General features: G+C 38.4%; 2 protein-coding genes across 2 annotated transcripts; one reads left to right on the top strand and one right to left on the bottom strand.

Moving 5' to 3' along the window:
* LOC109235578 (sugar transport protein 8-like) lies at positions 265-4084 on the top strand. The gene is made up of 4 exons (XM_019401743.1): positions 265-581; positions 1196-1515; positions 2199-2825; positions 3538-4084. The coding sequence occupies exons 1-4, from the start codon at positions 473-475 to the stop codon at positions 3943-3945; spliced, it is 1464 nt and encodes a 487-aa protein (XP_019257288.1). The 5' UTR covers positions 265-472; the 3' UTR covers positions 3946-4084.
* On the bottom strand, positions 4437-8957 carry LOC109235577 (primary amine oxidase-like). The gene is made up of 4 exons (XM_019401742.1): positions 5904-8957; positions 5708-5821; positions 4885-5426; positions 4437-4750 (listed from the first exon to the last, which is right to left on the bottom strand). The coding sequence occupies exons 1-4, from the start codon at positions 7053-7055 to the stop codon at positions 4591-4593; spliced, it is 1968 nt and encodes a 655-aa protein (XP_019257287.1). The 5' UTR covers positions 7056-8957; the 3' UTR covers positions 4437-4590.

Below are 19255 nucleotides of genomic sequence, written 5' to 3'. Positions count from 1 at the left end.
TTCAGCTGATCGACTATTTTTGTATTTTGCTCGATTTTTAAGTCTACTATAAGTCCAAATACGAGTACGGACAAAATAAATACAAAACACCGAGTGAGAACAAATTAAATAATATTAATGGTGAATGGATATCCAAAATTTTTGGGAGACCAAACATTAGAAACCTATTAATTAAAATATAGTCACAAATTTATCCGAAAGGTAAGCAAGAGAATTAACTGTAATCTCAAACTATAAAAGGCATTGACTTTATAAGATTAACTAAATTCCGGCAAAAAACTGGAGAGTCAAGAGACAAAGAATAGAGTATTAATCTACTCTAGATTTCTTTGTCTCTTTCTCCATGTAATATTCATTTGGCTGGTTTTTAAAATTGTATATATAGGAAAGAGCAGAAACAGAAAAAAATACTCAAAAAAAAGTGTAGCATTACATAGACCTATCTTTTGATATTGCAAAAAAGAAAGCAAAAATGGCGAATGCTGAGACAAATAATTCTAAAATCACAATTTATGTGCTCTCTTGTTGGATTTTTGCTGCTTTTGGTGGTCTCATGTTTGGTTATGATATTGGTATTTCAGGTATGTTTTTATTGTTTATAGGCGAATTCATGATTTAACTTGAAATGTCAAACTTATAAAAAAAATTGTTAAGGGTGTTTAAAATTTTAATATGCGTAAAATGTAATTCTTGGCCTCTATATGCCGCGCCGCCACCCTTCTTAGAATTAGAATTCATTAAGGGGGGCCTCGGCCTGGGAAGGGGAGAGTGGCCGAGTGGTCAAAAGTGGTAAACTGTAAATCTGTTGAAGTTTTTTTAGTAGGTTCGAATCTTGCCTCTCCCACTTGTTTGTTGTAGAATTCAGAGAAGAGAGAAGAGGCATTCATGAGCGTAGAAAGCTCTTTTCTTTCTTTTTTTTTTTGGCCGTGCTCAATATAATTTTCTATGTATACAATATAAATTTTTGATGAAGGATGTTGAATCGATCATCCTTCGCTGTATGTGGTTAAGCCACTACCGCTGGTTCTTAGCACTGGACCCGTTTTAATTTTAACATTATTGATATAGATCTAATATTTATTTGAATTTTTAGTAGATTTTTCACGTATAAATTTATGTTTCTCATAGAAAATGTTGGTTTATGATGTATACAGATTAATTTATTTTATTCTTTTTGGATTTTTTATTAAATCAGGAGGAGTTTCAGGAATGGATGATTTCTTGCTAAAATTTTTCCCACATGTTTATGAAAGAAAGTTACATGCAAAAGAGAACAACTACTGTAAATATGATGATCAACTTCTCCAACTCTTCACTTCATCCTTATACTTATCGGCTCTCGTCGCGAGTTTTTTCGCGTCGAAAGCCGCCACTAAATTAGGAAGAAGACCAACCATTTTCATGGCTGCTCTGTTTTTCATCGGCGGAGCCGCCTTGAGCGCCGCCGCTGATAACAGATGGATGCTCATTTTTGGTAGAATTTTATTTGGTATTGGTGTTGGCTTCGGAAATGAGGTACGTATAATTAAAAAGATTATATTTACCGTTATATACACTGATAATGTAAAGATTTTCTTGTGATATTAGTGCAGATTGATCTTTTAACAGAAGATTTCTTCCCATTTTGTATAAGGTTACCAAATAATATTTGTGTAAAGAATTATTTGCATTTAATTTGCATTTTATGTGATATGATCGTATAAATCTTTTTTAACACTCGTGCATAGAACTTAATACTAAAGATTCCTAGACTATTTTGAAATAGTTGCAACTTTATAATAGCTTTCATTCAATTACGAATTTCAGACAATTTGGGAGGGTAAATTTTTTTTAGAAAATATTTTTTTGACGGAAGTCAATTTCCTTCATAATTATATCAACTCGTAACTTCATAGCATTTTGTTAACCAACATTTAAATATTATTCTCATCGTTTAATACTATTCAAAACATTTCATCAAAACGCTATCTGATTTGCTAATTTTATCATTAATTTTTAATAAAATACTTTATCCGAAAAATATTTTTTACAATCTAAAAAACAAATAGGGAAAACTATTTCAAAAAATGTACGTATTTTTTCGAAAATTATTTATGTCATAATCAAATCTTGGAAGACAATTTTAAATGCCTACTTGACACACGTGAATTATACTAAGGTCTAAGTTTTTTTTTTTTTTTTTTTTGGAATATTTTCAGACGGTTCCACTATTTCTGACTGAAGTAGCACCAATTCAACACAGAGGAGCAGTGAATATTCTCTTCCAACTATTTGTAACAATAGGAATATTCATAGCAAATCTTGTTAACTATGGAACTTCAATGATTCATCCAAATGGTTGGAGAATGTCACTTGGCTTTGCAGCTGTTCCAGCTATGGTTCTACTTATTGGTTCCTTTGTCATCACTGACACCCCCACGAGTCTAATTGAGCGCGGCAAAGAGGTACAGGGCAAGGCCGCGCTCAAAAAGATTAGGGGTGTCAGTGATGTTGAGGCTGAGTACCAAGAAATTGTCGCGGCCTGTGAACAAGCTAAGCAAGTGAAACATCCATTCAGGAACTTAGCTAAGGCTGCTAGTATTCCACCACTTGCGATCGCGATTTTGTTACAAATTTTCCAACAATTTACTGGAATCAACGCCATTATGTTTTACGCGCCTGTTCTTTTCCAGACTATGGGTTTTAAGACCGATGGCTCGCTTTTGTCCTCTGTTATTACTGGGCTTGTTAATGTTGGAAGTACATTTGTTTCCATCTATCTTGTTGATAAGGTTGGAAGAAGAAAATTGCTCCTCCAAGCTTGTTGTCAAATGTTAATTTCTCAGGTACACTATTCATCAAAAATACTACTTGCATTATTGATTAATTGTTATTAGAGGCGGAGGCAGAATTCGAAAATATTTTTTTGAATCCCTTTGTCACTACACTAAAATTTCAAGTTTTCAAGAATTCAATTGACCACTCTTGGGCTAATACTCCCTACATCCCAAATTATGTGGTATTGTTTGGATTTCGAGAGTTAAACGAGTTTTTTTTAGCGCGATTTTTTATATGTCATATAAAAAAAGGGCAGTCTGGTGCATTAAGCTCCTACTATGCAGGGGTCCGAGGAAGGGCCTGACCACATGGGTCTATTGTTCGCTGTCTTACCCTGCGTTTTTGCAAGAAGCTGTTTCCACGGCTCGAACCTGTGACTCCTAGTCACATGACAACAACTATATATGCCATATAAATATTGTAAATTATTAATTATTGTGAGTTATAGTATTTGTTACGTAGTTTTCAAATATTTAAAAAAATTTAAAGATTTTATGTCCGATTCATGGTCAAACTAAAAAGTTTGACTCTCGAAATGTGAGCACTGTCACATAAATTGGGACAGAGTGAGAACGATTCTACCATCAACAATAACAACAACAACATACCCAGTATTATCCCATACTGTAGGGTCTGAGTAGAATAGTGTGTACGCACAGTTTACCCCTATGAGAAGCCTTTGTCAGTTTTTCTGATAGCAGTTTGGTTTTAATGTTTCAGGTTGCAATTGGAGCTATATTGGTAACAAATTTGAGGGAGACAGGAACATTGGACAAGAAACTAGCAGCAGTGGTGGTTCTTCTGGTGTGCACGTATGTAATGTCATTCGCGTGGTCATGGGGACCGCTCGGGTGGCTAATTCCAAGTGAGACATTCCCATTGGAAACAAGAACGGCTGGTTTTGCGTTCGCGGTCAGTACTAACATGCTCTTCACTTCCCTCATTGCACAGGCATTCTTGACAATGCTGTGCACAATGCAAGCCTATATCTTCTTCTTCTTCTCCGGATGGATCGTCGTTATGGGATTTTTTGTTATCTTCCTTTTGCCTGAAACAAAGGGAATTCCAATTGATTCTATGGTGGAAAGTGTTTGGATGAAGCATCCTGTTTGGAAGAAACTATTCTAGATTGGCTATTTTGTTATCAAAAGATTGTTAGTTGTTGTTTTTTTTCTTTCTTCCTATCTGCCTATCCTTATATCAAATTTTGTCTCCAGTTTTGTTTGCAAAAGAAAAATTTAATCTATAAAAGTTGTTTTTTGCTTTATACTTTGTGCAAATTGATTGTTTTATTACCCAACACGCACATACATATTTCTAGAGAAACTTTACTTTGTGCCTTATACAACTGACATATTATGTGAGGGGATTGTCTATGTCTGACGAGTGAAATATGTGGACCCAAATCTATGTTATAGAAGTTTTCGGGTCCCACAAATTCAAATTGTCAAAACATAGGCAACACTCACACAACTTGTATCTCATTATCAGCCGTGTGAGGTACATGTTGTTTCACATCGAAAATGTAAGGGGATGGTCGTCTTTCAGGCGAGTTGTCACCTACGTACTTGTGCATATCGATCTACATGTCAACCAAATATCGAAATGAGAGAGGAAAATAAACAGGCTAAAGAAGATCATCTTTTGTTCTCCATATAAATTACAACAAAATTTACTAGTACACTTTATATAGTAGAGTTAAAAGGTTACTGTTTAATAGAAGAACTTGAAATTTGCACTTGCTCAAATTATATATCAATTTATCAAGGTATATCATTGTTTCAGCAATGGATTTCTTTCAAAGAAATTTGTTGGCCGGAGCTCGAAACCATCATAAAATGAAGGCATTACAGGAAAATCTTCTTGACATGGTACATGATGGAGTCCAACAGTGTACCAAAGCACAATATCCTTGTTTTCAATAGGCCTATTCCTGCATATATAAAACAGAAAACCAGCTTATATAAAGACGTCTTAGACCTTAGTGATGCGTTTTAAAGTTGTGTGGACTTAGGTCTAATGCAAACAATATCACTAGTGGGCTTGACTGTTACATACTATAGTTACCTGCGACTCCAGATTGGTAGGCCATCATCTCCTCGACTCCTATCAGTGTAGAATCCTCCGGCCCACCTTTCTGATTTGTTGTATGGTGTCACCCACAATTGATACTTTGTATAGGCTGCTCGAAGTTGAGGATAATCGTCGTATGATAGCAACGACATGGCTGGTCGACTAGGTATTAGTCGATAAGATACATCATGTCCAATCTTTGTTTTCTTATTTGGATTTACAATCAAGAATTCAGCTGGTTCTAGTCCTAGGTGTGTCTTAGCCTCATTTTCTGTTTTCGTAGTTTCCTTAACAACTTTCCAATAACTTTTCCTAGGTGAAATTTTTGAGTCCTTCACTCTTCTAGTTTTCAGTTTGGCTTTTAGGAATGAATTATCAGTACCATCAATATCAAGATCAAGATAGTAAATAAGGAAATGATCATGGTTAACTGCAATTGTATTTTTGGCCACAAGGGTCCCGTAAACATCCTCTGTTATTTGATTATCGTTCGTATATTTCACAGCCTTCGTCTCCATAACTCCGTTTAAACTTACCTGCACGGACAAATCAGAAGTCTAAAGAAAAAAGGATAGTCTGGTGCACTAAGCTCCCGCTATGCGCGGGGTCTGAAGAAGGGTCGGACCACAAAGGTCTATTGTATGCAGCCTTATCCTGCATTTCTGCAAGAGGCTATTTCCACGGCTTGAACCCGTAACCTCTTGGTCACATGGTAGCAACTTTACCAGTTACGCTAAGGTTCCCCTTCCAGAAGTCTAAAGAATAAACATTGCAAATCAGAAGGATATTAACAAGCATAACATCTTAATTTTCTTACTCCAACTCTGAGAGTTCCACTTTGTTTGAACTCCCAATCAAGTGTATAATCATAATTTCCTACTGTTGCTACCATTCTAACAACCAAATTAACTTCTTGCTGTCCCTTAGTGTTCTGCAAAAACAAATTGAATGTTGATTATGTCACTAGATAACTATAGTAGTAAGTATGCAAATGTTTATATTTAGACGCTTACTATATTTCCCGGTACTCCATTTTCTGTATGCCTCCAAGCAGCATCGCCAACATATCTTTCAAATATACAAATCGCGTTGGGAACTTGCACTATATGTCCTTCTGAATCAGCCATATATCCGTCCATATACACTGCATTGTTCGGACAATCTAGTAACGGGACAAGACTACTAGCAGACCTTCCGAAACCAAATTCACCTATATCCATAAAAGTCCTGTAGTACCATTCAAATGTAGGATCCATATAAGGCACAAATGTCTCAGATACATGACCACTATAGAGCACATGTCGATATTCTTTTCTTGTATCATCGAATATAGAAGCTGTAGACACGATAGTCCCCGCCCTCGTGTTCAATCCAACATGAAAAACCCAATTATCCCATTTAACTTCATTGCCTTTGATGATAATCCGGCTTGTGTCTGTGTCATTGCAAGCGACTGATCTCTGGCTCGATGATTGAAAATCAGCACTCTCGGCTTCAGGCAAAGGGACTCTGAATCTGTCCATATATTTGATTATCTTTATGGATTCAACATCTAATATTGTAGTGATCCCTTCAATTGGCCTTGCCCAAAAATTAGTTGTCCCATTGCGATAAAAACATGGAACGTTAAGTACTCTTCGTGTCCTTGGCTGCCCGAACCATCCTACTGGCTGTGGTATGCAACTAACTTCTGATATATTCAAACCCCTTTTCAATATTGAATCTTGAAATTTAGGATTCCTCAATGTCAGCCTGCTGCATTGTACAATTTCGTCGAGAGTAAGTGGAGGGAAACCATGACCAGTATATACATTTTCTGATATGATAGATCGCGTAGCCAAGTCTACAACGACTTCAAACGTCTCACCATTTGCACGAACCACTACCTTGGCTCGACGATAAGGAAAAGGAACACTTTCGCGCTTATGTAAGGACAGCCAATGAAGGACATCCTGTTTTTCAGGCTCTTCAAGATCAACAAAGTGAAATGTTAAATTGGAGAGGGAACTAAGATGAGATTTTTGAATAATGACTCTAATCTTGTTGATCTCAGTAGGATTTAGAGGGTCTAAAGGATGGCATTGGCTGCTATTAAGACAGAAACAGAAGATAACAGCAAGAATTGGAAGAGTTAAAGATGTGGACACTACTTTTATGAACTCCATATAGATTGATTGAGAAATTAATGGTACTTTGACATTCAAATACTGTTTGCATATTTATTGGCAGAGTTTTTATTTCTTTACTTTTCCCCCTCTTGTTTTCTTTTATTTTAATGTTTTAATGGCATGTTGTATAATCATGGTAGCTTCATTTAGCATATACTTGCTGTAGCCAGAGGAGAAAATCTTGTCAAGAAGACAATAAGTAACCTATCACATTTAATACAAGTAATGGGACAATGCCTTTTAACTGTTTCTTACATTGAAAGCTAAGATTGCTTTGTTTTGCTTCCTCAAATCAAGAGAACATGCTTTTTACTTATCTGAAAGACCAAAAGGGCAGCTCGGAGTCGGTGCACAGGTATCCCGCATTCACGTAGGGTCGGGGAAGGGCCGCAAGAAGGGTACAGATAAGAGCCGCACTTCACGGCTCGAACTCGTGACCTATATGTCACGCAGAGATAACTTTATTGTTGTACAAGGCTCCCTTTTAACTTCTCTAAAAGATAAAAAAAAAAAAATTGATAAATTAAGAGACACTTGGCCCACGGCTCGAACTCGTGACCTATATGTCACACAGAGATAACTTTATGTTGCTACAAGAATCCCTTTTAACTTCTCTAAATGATAAAAAAAAATTGATAAATTAAGAGACATTTGCCCCACGGCTCGAATTCGTGACCTATATGTCACACGGAGATAACTTTATTGTTGCTACAAGGCTCCCTTTTAACTTATCTAAAAGATAAAAAAAAGAATTGATAAATTAAGAGACACTTGCCCCACGGCTCGAACTCGTGACCTATATGTCAAACAGAGATAACTTTATGTTGCTACAAGACTCCCTTTTAACTTCTCTAAAAGATAAAAAAAATTGATAAATTAAGAGACATTTGCCCCACGGCTCGAACTCGTGACCTATATGTCACACAGAGATAACTTTATTGTTGCTACAAGGCTCCCTTTTAAAATCTCTAAAAGATTAAAAAAAAAAATTGATAAACTAAGAGACACTTGCCCCACTGCTCGAACTCGTGACCTATATGTCACATAGAGATAACTTAATTGTTGCTACAAGACTCCCTTTTAACTTCTCTAAAAGATAAAAAAAGATTGATAAGTTAAGAGACACTTGCCCCACGGCTCGAACTCGTGACATATATGTCACACAGAAATAACTTTATTGTTGCTACAAGGCTCCCTTTTAACTTCTCTAAAATATCAAAAAAATTGATAAATTAAGAGACACTTGCCTTGTGAAAACAGCGTTTAAATTGATGCACAATTCCCTTCTAAATCAAGCTTATTAATATCATCATTGACCATCCTCAAAGAAGCAAATCTCACAAGATCTTTTTTATTTTTTTTTATTTTACAGGTAGAGGTCTATCTAGTTTTTTTCAGAAAGTGGACCATTAGAATAAATACTTAGAATTTTATTTTTCAAATTTAAACAAATATCCTCATTTTGTTTTATGTAAACATGTTTAATTGTGACGGACTTAGAAAAAAAAAAGACTTTGAAAGTTGTAAATTTAAATATGTCATGACATAGATTATGCTTAAAGATAATTGCTGGCCAAAGCTTAAAACCAAGCCTTAATGTTGGCGTAAAGAGAACTCTTCCACTTTGGCACATGATGAATACCCAATATATACCACACGGCAATTGTCTTGTTCTCAACTTTCTAATCTCTACCTCATAAAACAGCAATAATAACATAATTTCTACTCACTTAAGTATGCAGGGGTATTTAAACCGAACTGGAAAATCACATAAAACTGATAAGTCAAATTAAATCGATTAATAAATCCGACTAGGTTTGGTATTGAGTAAAAAAATCTGAATCACACCTACATGTAAATATATAGTTTTTATATATACTTTTAAGACTTTAAATTGAATTTTCTTCAAAAAAATGTGTAGAAATATTTGAGATCCTCTCGTAGGATGTAATATTTAACAGAATTATGAAGGACATTCATTTTTATTTACTATAAATAATGGGTTGTATGACTTTCTTATCAAGTGTTACTGAAATGCGTCAATCATCTCTTTGTTCTTTAATATTCATATGTCAAAATTTCTCATGTCTTTTTCGAATTTGAAATGGTATTTCGATAATTTAAAATTAAATAGAATATATCATTACTTAAGTATCATCTTGATTTTTATGTTTAATTATTAAATTCGATTAACCTTGAAAGCGTACATTAACGAAAAATTATTGATAGATAACTACAAAAATAACTATCATGTGTTACTAGAAAAAATTCTCCCATAAGAATTTTTTAATAAATCACATGTTTGTCAATTTTTTTTAATTTTTACTAAATATATATTAACTTATCAAAACTTTATCTATAACTTTAACAAAGTAAGATTGAAAAAGACCAAATACATAGACAGACACTGAAACTTGGCAACACTTCTCTTAAAGTTAGCCTATTTCTTATTAGATATTAGAACCCATTTTATACTTTGTCAATTAAACACAAAAGTACTAACCCCAAAAGGATATATTGGGTGAATTACACGCGCATGACGTGGCAAAATAGTCCAATTAAAAAAAGTCACATGGTTTTGACACAAAAAAAAAAAAAATTAAAAGCTTTCTTGAGATAAGAAAGATAAAGTAAAACAATACCCCCTTCGTCCCCAACCTCCAACGTTCCCCACCAGCCGACGTCTCCAATCTCGTCGCCGACGTCACCAATCTCGTCGCCGACGTCACCACTGCTCCCTCTTCGTTGTCCAATTTTCGTCGCCTGATATCGTCTGGCAAGTGGAGTTGAACATGTCCAAACTCCAAAGCATAAAGTTCATAAAACCCATTTATCAAACTCCTTAATTAAGCCAAGAAATTCCGCAAAAACATCAAAATTACAGAACAATGGCCAAGTAATTTTATTCTATTTATTAGGATGTTGGCCTCATTTGTTCACCGCTTCTTAGTTGTCTTTGTTTGAGATTGATAGTTCTGCTTGTTGATTTTTTTCCTGCTGCTTTATTTACTTTTTGGTGTTATGACAGTGAAATATTATGGTGGTTGGAGGAGAAATTTTGGATAAGTGGGTTGGTGAAGATAAATGAAAAATGGTTGCTGCTGCGGTAATTTATAAGGAGAAGATGATTTATTGGAGTATTATTATGGAGGAGGAAGGTTTAAGATAGTGAAGGAGCTAATATGGTGAAAAAATGGAGAAGATGATGGAACATAGTTTGTTTGGTGTGAAAATAGGTTTTTTGTGGTCAAATGCATTTGTTTGTTTCATTCACGCGCTCAAGGAGACTGAGAAATACTTTCTTTTCCATGTCATAGTTTTGTGTTTAATTGGTACATTTTGAAATGAATTCTAGCGTCCAAGTGAAAAGTGCTGTCAAGTTCTGGTGCATGTCTGTATACGGTCAAAATCAGGTATGCCCGATTTCCCGGGCTCGAGGGGTCGCCATAAGCCCGAGTTCAGGCAAGGTCGAGTTCAAGCTTGATGGACCAGACTTGAGCTCGAACGTAGAGTGCAATGCCCGAGGATCAAAGTATGATGAGAATCGAAGCCGAGTATGCTCAACCCCGAATTAATGTCGTTATGGATTTGTAACAGAATGGGCGAGATTCCTTCCAAGTCCCCAAAATCATGGCGCAAATCCCGGAATAAAATTGTACGATTCCGTACTAGGCGGTTAGACAGTTGTCCCAATAAGATTCCCTACTGTAAATGGAAATGTACCTTATTTAGGACTCCCCTATTATATAAAGGGGACCCCAATCATTTGTAAACATCATCTAATTATTGTCAAAGAATATACTCTCTACTTTTCGCTCATTGTTCATCAGAATTGTCCTTTAGCTTTATTGTTATTGCTTTATTGCTCTTGATTCATCTCGAGGTCACTGAGCTCGAGGTCGATACTGTCTAATAACACCGGTTGGATTTACTCATTTCTTTCATCTATACTTTATACATCTTGATTATTAATTGGTATTGAACTAAATCACATATCTTTAAAACCACAAATCAAATTTAATTGTTACTTGTCTATGTATTTGACCATTGAAAAATATTCATGTAACAATGCAAATTCCTAAATTGGGCAATTGCCTACTCAGAAATACTGGTGTTTGCCTATTCACTTAAGTTTCGAAAAAGTAAGCTGAGATAATAGTGATTATTTCAGTACTAATTCACATAACACACGTTATTTTTACACTTTTTCTTGTCAAAGATTTTTTGATTCTTAGAATTAAACATGTCAAACTCGCAAAACGCACCTGTTCATGACAATGAAGGTCTTGGATTTCATGGGGAGAACAACAATGTAGGGGTCGGTGTACCACCGATAAGCCCTGGGGAAGTGCCAAATATTGAACCAGTTGATGTTAGTTCGCACATTGCTTTGAATGTAGATTTAGGCGCAGACCCCGGAGGAAGTGTACGCAGAGAGGCCCGATCTGGGGGCCAAGGAACACAAGGTATAGGAGATGGGGGAGTTAGCCTCCAAGTTATATTCGAGATGCTGCAAGCTCAGCAGATTGCCATCGCTCAACTTCAGAGTCGGAATAAAACTCTGAGTATAGCTGAACCAGAAAACACTCGACGTGCTGAACCGGCGCCAGAGAGGTCGAACGAAAATGGCTCGGGGACTGACCCCACTATTATGAGAATGCTAGAAGAGCTCACCATATACATGCGGGATTAAAGGAAACGACCTGAATGATGATGAGATCGAGTCAGTATTGTTAAAAAAAATTGGGGAAACTTTTTCGAAAGGAGCCATGATTTGGTACCACAACTTGCCCCCGAACTCCATTGATTCATTTGCTATGTTAGCAGACGCCTTTGTGAAAGCACATGCCAGGGCCATAAAGATGGCGATGAGGAAATCGGACGTCTTCAAGATAAAACAGAGGAACGACGAGATGTTGAGGGAGTTCGTGTCTATGTTTCAGATGGAGCGAATGAAATTACCACCGGTCTCGGATAACTGGGCAGTGCAAGCTTTTATGTGGGGTTTGAACGAAAGGAGTTCGATTGCGTCTCGACAATTAAAGCAGAATCTGATCGGGTATCCAGCTGTGACATGGTCGGACGTGCATAATCGTTATCAATCAAAAATCAAGGTCGAGGGCGACCAGTTGAGAGCCCCCACGGGTTCAGTTCACCCTAATCGATTGGCAGCCAAGCCCTCGAGGGATACAGACAAGGAATCAAGGTCAAACAAGGAACGGTATCAGCCGTATGTCGATCGGAGAAACAACGGCTCGGGTCGTAACACTCCTCGGAATGATCGGAGAAATGATCGAGGTCAACGCTCTCGGGGACTCATGAGCAAGAATGGGTTCAATAAATACACCGACCCCGTGGAGGCACCTCGATTGTCGTAGTATAATTTCAGTGTAGACGCATCAGGGATCGTGTCAGCTATTGGAAGAATCAAAGACACCAAGTGGTCCAGGCCTATACAAACCAATCCTTCTCAAAGGAATCCAAATTTGATGTGTAAGTATCATGGCACAAATGGTCATAGAACTAAAGACTGCAGGAAACTAAGGGTGGAGGTAGCTCAGTTGTTCAACGAGGGTCACCTTCGAGAATTTCTCAGTGATCGAGCTAAGAATCACTTCAGGGAGAGAGATGCAAGTAGGAAAAATGAGTAGGAAGAACCACAACATTGTCACGCCCCAAAATCCGAGGAGCGCGACCGGCGCTCAACCGAGTAAACCCGACTGAGCAAGCCTGTTAGATCTCCTTCTACCCATTCTAGCTCATGAATAACTAGGAGATGGACTCCATTAATCAAATTCTATAAACATATCATTAACGATTTCCATTTCATTTTCATTAGCAACTTCATTCGCAATATTAAAGGTATTAGAAGTTTTATACATCATTTCCAAACATCAATATTTCTATTTTAAATTTCCATGCTCAACACTACCCACAACCTGTCTACGGAGCCTCTAACTACAACTAAAGAATAATATGGAAATGCCGGCAACAAAGCTCCGGCTATACCTTACACAAATACCAAAATAAGACTCCGGGAAGAAGAGCGGCATGAGCCACACAGGGCCCCGAGAGGAAAGGGGCTCACCAATACAGCTGACGGAAAATGGATAAGGTGCTACTGTCGGTGGACTGGAGTACCTGCTATAGAACCACCTACAATCATAACACGAATGTAGCGCCCCCGGCAAAAGGGACGTCAGTACATTTGAATTGTACTGGTATGTATAAACAAACTTTACCCCAAGTAAAATCAAATAACACACAAGTAACAGACATCAATAAAATCAACGATCAAATGCACGTGAAAGAAACAATCAAAGCCAAACAAGTTTCACAATCTCTCTTTTTCCCCTTCAACATTATCACATCAATGATTTCACAATTTTCTCATATTTTTATTTCAATAGTGATTTCGATCACTTTCCACCCTTATTACCTCGACCACCCTTATTACCTCGGCCACCCTTATCACCACAACTCACACCTTATTACTTCGTGTTGCGGCGCGCAACCCGATCCCACCGAACAATCACAATTCACAAACAACACACAACAACAACAATTCACAAGAACAACAACAACAATTCTCAAAGAACAACCACAATAATTCACAAGAATTTCCGTAGCCATCAATACCATTTCATTATATTCAACAACTCATATGCAATTTAAGTCACCACAATAATTACCCACAACAAGCCAAATATGTTATTACCACAGTTGTTCCAAGTGCATCTTTTACGATTTCCTTCCATCATTTGTTTCTCAGTTCTTTCCACATAACACTTTCACAATCACACACCCACATTTGATTTGTTTCCATTTACTTGCACCATCATATCGTAAGACTTAACCAACAACGTTCAAGGCACATTAATCACAAGAATTCACAAATAGTTCACATAAGTAAACACATACTTCCATGTCGACATCCTCAAGCTTTTACAAACTTTGCACATGACAAGATAGGCACATCAAATCACTTCTCACAATCACATATAACTTGGTGGTATGGAAATCAACTAAGGCAATCAATTCACATATTTTCATACAAGGTACACATACTGTATGCTCGTCACAACAAGGGGATTCTACAAGAGTTAAAGTTAGCCATACATACCTCGTTTAAGCTTTCCTTAAGTTATTACAACGTTCCGGAAATTCTAGAAATTCCAATCTAGTTTGAGACATAACAAAATTGAACACAAATTAGAAAGGTATTCATGGTTTCAGCTCATTTGAGCATTTTATCAAATACTAGTTGAGCATCTTAATCTCAAGTCTCTTTTTCAAGGTTTTCCTTCATTCCCCAATCAAATCTTTACTTATTTATGTTAAACAATCTTCCCATAAACCTAAGTTGAATATGCATGTATACACAATATTAATACACCCAAGAATCATACCTTAATAACCCATCTTATACTCCAAACTCGAAATTAAAACCTAGGGTATAGAATCTTACCTCTTAGATGAAGAACTTGTGATTGGGATCTTTGATTCTTGAAGATTGATGCAAGATTGGATGATTTAAATGTTGGGTTCCTCCTTCTCTCTCTAAAATGCTCTCACCTCTCTCTAAAATCAGTAGAAAATGACCCCAAAATGAACCCTAAAGCCTATATATTAAAATGGGATCGGGTTATAAAAATTAGAAAATTAACCCTCCGATGTCAAGTATGCTACCGCTGAATCCACCGCAGAATTGGTATGCGGGCCGCAGATTCGTCGCAGAACTCGTTGCCCAGAACTGGGCTGTTCTGCCTCATTCTGCGACCATTCTGCGATCGCCAAATGGTTATGCGGTCCGCAGAGTTAAATCTGCGATCGCAGATTTCATGCAGAATTGCATTTTTCCAGCTTTTGGTAATTTGATCATAACTTTGTGTAGGAATGTCCAAATGACGAACGGTTTGAAGCGTTGGAAACTAGACTCGAAGAAATTTAATTTGATAGGTTATCCATCACCTAAAACCTTATATATATTTAGATATGCTCGTTCAAAATATGGACTAGTGCAAGATCGTTGGGAATTTTAGCCTATTATGGACTTTTCCAATTTTTCTTAGACTTAGGCCTTTCCTTGGATCTCAAATTACTTACCATAAGACTTATACACATATTTACCAAATCAAATGGATGTACACCATGTTAAAAGCACATAAAAATATTATAATAAGCCTACGTGACACCACGAAATCCTAAATTACTTAGCGAAAATTTCCGGGGCCTTACAAACATGTAATCCACATGATCGTTGGCGGTGTCGATGTCCCACAAGGACCTGTGTTCAAAGGCACCAAGGTGTCGATCACTAGAGAAAACGGTCTCGGAGCTATGTGCCCGAGGACGCCCTATCGTTCTATGACGATGAAGTAGAAGGCATATCTCAGCCGCACAGTGACGCCCTGGTAATCTCTATTCTTTTAAATAAAATTCAAGTTAAACGTGTTCTAGTGGATCCAAGTAGCTCAGCAAACATAATCAGATCAAGGGTCATAGAACAGCTCGGCCTACAGGATCAGATTGTACCTGCATCCCGGGTCCTAAATGGCTTCAACATGATAAGCGAAACAACAAAGGGGGAGATAATCCTACCAATAAACGTAGCTGGGACCATACAAGATACAAAATTACATGTCATCGAAGGCGACATGAGGTATAATGCGCTCCTCGAGAGACCATGGATACACAACATGAGGGCGGTACCTTCAACTCTTCATCAAATGATGAAGTTCCAAATGGAGGATGGTGTGGAAACGTTCTACGGAGAGCAACAACTGCAAAGGAAATGTTTGCAGTCGATGAAGGGACGCCGATACCAGAGCCTTCGACCTCGGAGAAGTCGAGCACCAAAGGTAAGCAGGCGGCTAAATAGCAATCACCGTCCCCAGCCTTGACGGAATCGGAGCAACATGTAATCGAAGACGAAGAAGAGGATTTCCTTACTCCTCGAACTTTCATCGTTTCCAAAGAGTCCAATGCAACCAAATCAACGGTCGAGGAACTAGAGCAGGTCATACTGATCGAATATATTCCCGAGAGAAAGGTATACCTGGGAACGGGATTAACCCCCGAACTCAGGAAAAAACTCATTCAATTTCTTATTGATAATATGGATTGTTGGTCCTATTTAGATATGACAGGGATTCCACTGGAAATCACAACACACCGGTTAAGCCTCGACCCCAGGTTCAAACCGGTAAAGCAAAAAAGGAGGCCCAGTCCGAGGTAAAACATGCATTCATAAAGGACGAGGTAATCAAACTTCTTAAAATAGGGCCTATTCGGGAGGTAAAATACCCCGAATGGTTAACTAACGTAGTCGTAGTTCCTAAAAAGGAAACAAACTTAGAATGTGTGTGGATTACAAGGATTTAAACAAAGCATGCCCAAAAGACTCTTTCCCGCTGCCCAACATCGATCGTATGATCGATGCCACGACTGGCCACGAGATCCTAACTTTTCTCAACGCCTACTCCAGGTACAATCAAATTCAGATGAACCCGGAGGACTAGGAAAAGACCTCGTTTATCACCAAATTTGGAACTTATTGTTACAATGTAATGCCCTTCGGTCTAAAAATGCAGGAGCTACATACCAACGCCTAGTTAAAAAAACGTTCGAGGAACAGATAGGCAAATCGATGGAAGTTTACATTGATGATATGTTGGTTAAGTCCCTGCCCGTAGAGGACCATTTAACTCATTTACAGGAAACATTCAAAATCTTGAGGAAGTTTAACATAAAGCTTAACCCGGAAAAATGTGCCTTCGGTGTCAGCTCGGGTAAGTTCCTCGGCTTCATGGTGTCGAATCGGGGTATCGAAATCAACTCCGACAAGATCAAGGCCATCGAGGATATCACGGTCGTGGATAGTGTGAAGGCCGTGCAAAGGCTAACAGAGCGAATAGCTGCCTTAGGTCGGTTCATTTCAAGGTCATCAGATCGAAGTCATAGGTTTTTTTCCTTTCTCAAAAAGAAAAAAGATTTCGCATGGACCCCGGAATGCCAGCAAGCCTTAGAATAATTGAAGCGATACTTATCGAACCCACCTTTGCTTCACACCCCGAAGGTAGATGAAAAGTTTTACTTGTATTTGGTAGTATTCGAGATAGCGGTAAGTGGGGTACTAGTCCGAGAAGAGCAAGGTACGCAATTCCCTATTTATTATGTAAGCCGAACTCTAGGAGATGCTGAAACTAGATACCATCACTTAGAAAAATTAGCACTTGCATTGATAAGCTCATCTAGAAAGCTAAAGCCATATTTTCAGTGTCACCCCATATGTGTATTAACCACTTACCCTCTTCAAAATGTTTTGCATAAGCCCGAGATATCGGGCTGGTTGGCCAAATGTGCCGTCGAACTTAGCGGGTACGATATCGAATATCAACCCCGAACGGCCATCAAGTCTTAAATCCTAGCTGACTTCGTGGCCAATTTTATGCCGACCCTCGTACCCGAAGTGGAGAAAGAACTCCTTCTAAGATCAGGTACATTATCGGGGGTATGGACCCTTTTCACGGACGGTGCCTCGAATGTGAAAGGGTTCGGGCTTGGCATTGTCTTGAAGCCACCTACAGGTAGTACCATTAGACAATCAATCAAAACTTCTAGGTTGACTAATAATAAGGCCGAGTATGAGGCCATGATTGCAGGTATCGAACTAGCTAAGAGCTTGGGGGCAGAAGTCATTGAAGCCAAGTGCGATTCACTGTTAGTGGTAAACCAAGTAAATATTTGAAGTCCGAGAGGATAGGATGCAACAGTACTTGGATAAGCTACAAGTAACTTTACACCGCTTCAAAGAGTAGACTCCAGATCATGTGCCTCGAGAACAAAATAGTGAGGCCGATGCACTTGCTAATTTGGGATCCTTGGTTGAAGAAGATGATATCTCCCCTGGGACAGTCGTCCAATTATCGAAGTCTGTGGTTGAAGAGGGTCATGCCGAGATAAATTTTACGAGCCTGACTTGGGACTGGAGGAATAAGTATATCGATTATTTGAAAAATGGAAAAACTTCCACCGGACCACAAAGAATCGAGGGCCCTACGAACCAAGGCTGCTAGGTTCACATTAGATGAAGATGGAACATCAGGAGAACATTCGATGGACCATTAGCGGTATGTTTAGGGCCAGGGGATACCGATTATGTACTACGAGAAATCCACGAAGGTACTTGTGGGAATCACTCCGGCGCCGAATCTTTGATTCATAAAATTATTAGAGCAGGGTATTACTGGGACAGCATGGAAAAAGATACTAAGGAGTTTGTCAAAAAATGTGATAAGTGCCAACAGTTTGCACCGATGATCCATCAGCCCGGAGAACAACTTCACTCGGTCCTATCCCCGTGGCCTTTCATGAAATGGGGAATGGACATAGTCGGCCCTCTACCAACAGCCCCAGTTAAAGCTAAATTTATTTTGTTTATGACTGATTATTTTTCTAAATGGGTGGAAGCACAGGCCTTCGAGAAGGTCAAAGAAAAAGAAGTTATTGACTTCATCTGGGACCATATCATATGCCGTTTCGGGATACCTGCCGAGATTGTATGTGACAATGGAAATCAATTCGTCGGCAGCAAGGTAACGGGGTTCCTCGAAGCACATAAAATAAAGAGGATCTTATCAACACCATACCACCCAATCGGGAATGGACCGGCCGAGTCAACAAACAAAACTATCATTCAAAACCTAAAGAAAAGGTTGGATGATGCAAAGGGAAAATGGAGAGAAGTCTTGCCTGAGGTCCTATGAGCGTATCGAACGACATCGAAGTCCAGCACGGGGGCCACCCCGTTCTCTTTGGTATATGGCTCCGAGGCCTTAATCCTTGTCGAGGTCGGAGAACGCAGCGGCAGGTTTCGACATGCATCGGAGGAGTCAAATCACGAGGCTATGAATACTAGCCTGGAGCTATTAGATGAAAAATGAGAGGCAACACTTGTTCGGATGGCAGCACAAAAGCAAATAATCGAGAGATACTACAATAGAAGGACCAACCTTCGGCATTTTGGAATCGGGGACTTAGTTCTACGAAAAGTCACCCTCAATACTCGAGACCCGAATGAAGGGAAACTAGGCCCGAATTGGGAAGGACCGTACCGAGTCCTCGGAGTTGTCGGTAAAGGATCTTACAAACTCAGCACAATGGAAGTTGAACAACTGCCAAACAATTTGAACGTA

This window comes from Nicotiana attenuata, chromosome 12, assembly GCF_001879085.1.
Source record: "Nicotiana attenuata strain UT chromosome 12, NIATTr2, whole genome shotgun sequence".
NCBI lineage: Eukaryota > Viridiplantae > Streptophyta > Magnoliopsida > Solanales > Solanaceae > Nicotiana > Nicotiana attenuata.
Note: the sequence above shows the minus strand (reverse complement) of the source record. Positions and strands in the feature narration are given on the sequence as shown.

Excerpts from the sequence above, each read along its gene's own strand:
- LOC109235578 (XM_019401743.1), top strand. The coding sequence starts at position 473 with ATGGCGAATGCTGAGACAAATAATTCTAAAATCACAATTTATGTGCTC. Across the intron at positions 582-1,195 it reads TTATGATATTGGTATTTCAG|GAGGAGTTTCAGGAATGGAT; the intron begins GTATGTTTTTAT and ends TTATTAAATCAG. Across the intron at positions 1,516-2,198 it reads GTGTTGGCTTCGGAAATGAG|ACGGTTCCACTATTTCTGAC; the intron begins GTACGTATAATT and ends GAATATTTTCAG.
- LOC109235577 (XM_019401742.1), bottom strand. The coding sequence starts at position 7,055 with ATGGAGTTCATAAAAGTAGTGTCCACATCTTTAACTCTTCCAATTCTT. Across the intron at positions 5,822-5,903 it reads ATGGAGTACCGGGAAATATA|AACACTAAGGGACAGCAAGA; the intron begins GTAAGCGTCTAA and ends TTGTTTTTGCAG. Across the intron at positions 4,751-4,884 it reads CTACCAATCTGGAGTCGCAG|GAATAGGCCTATTGAAAACA; the intron begins GTAACTATAGTA and ends TTATATATGCAG.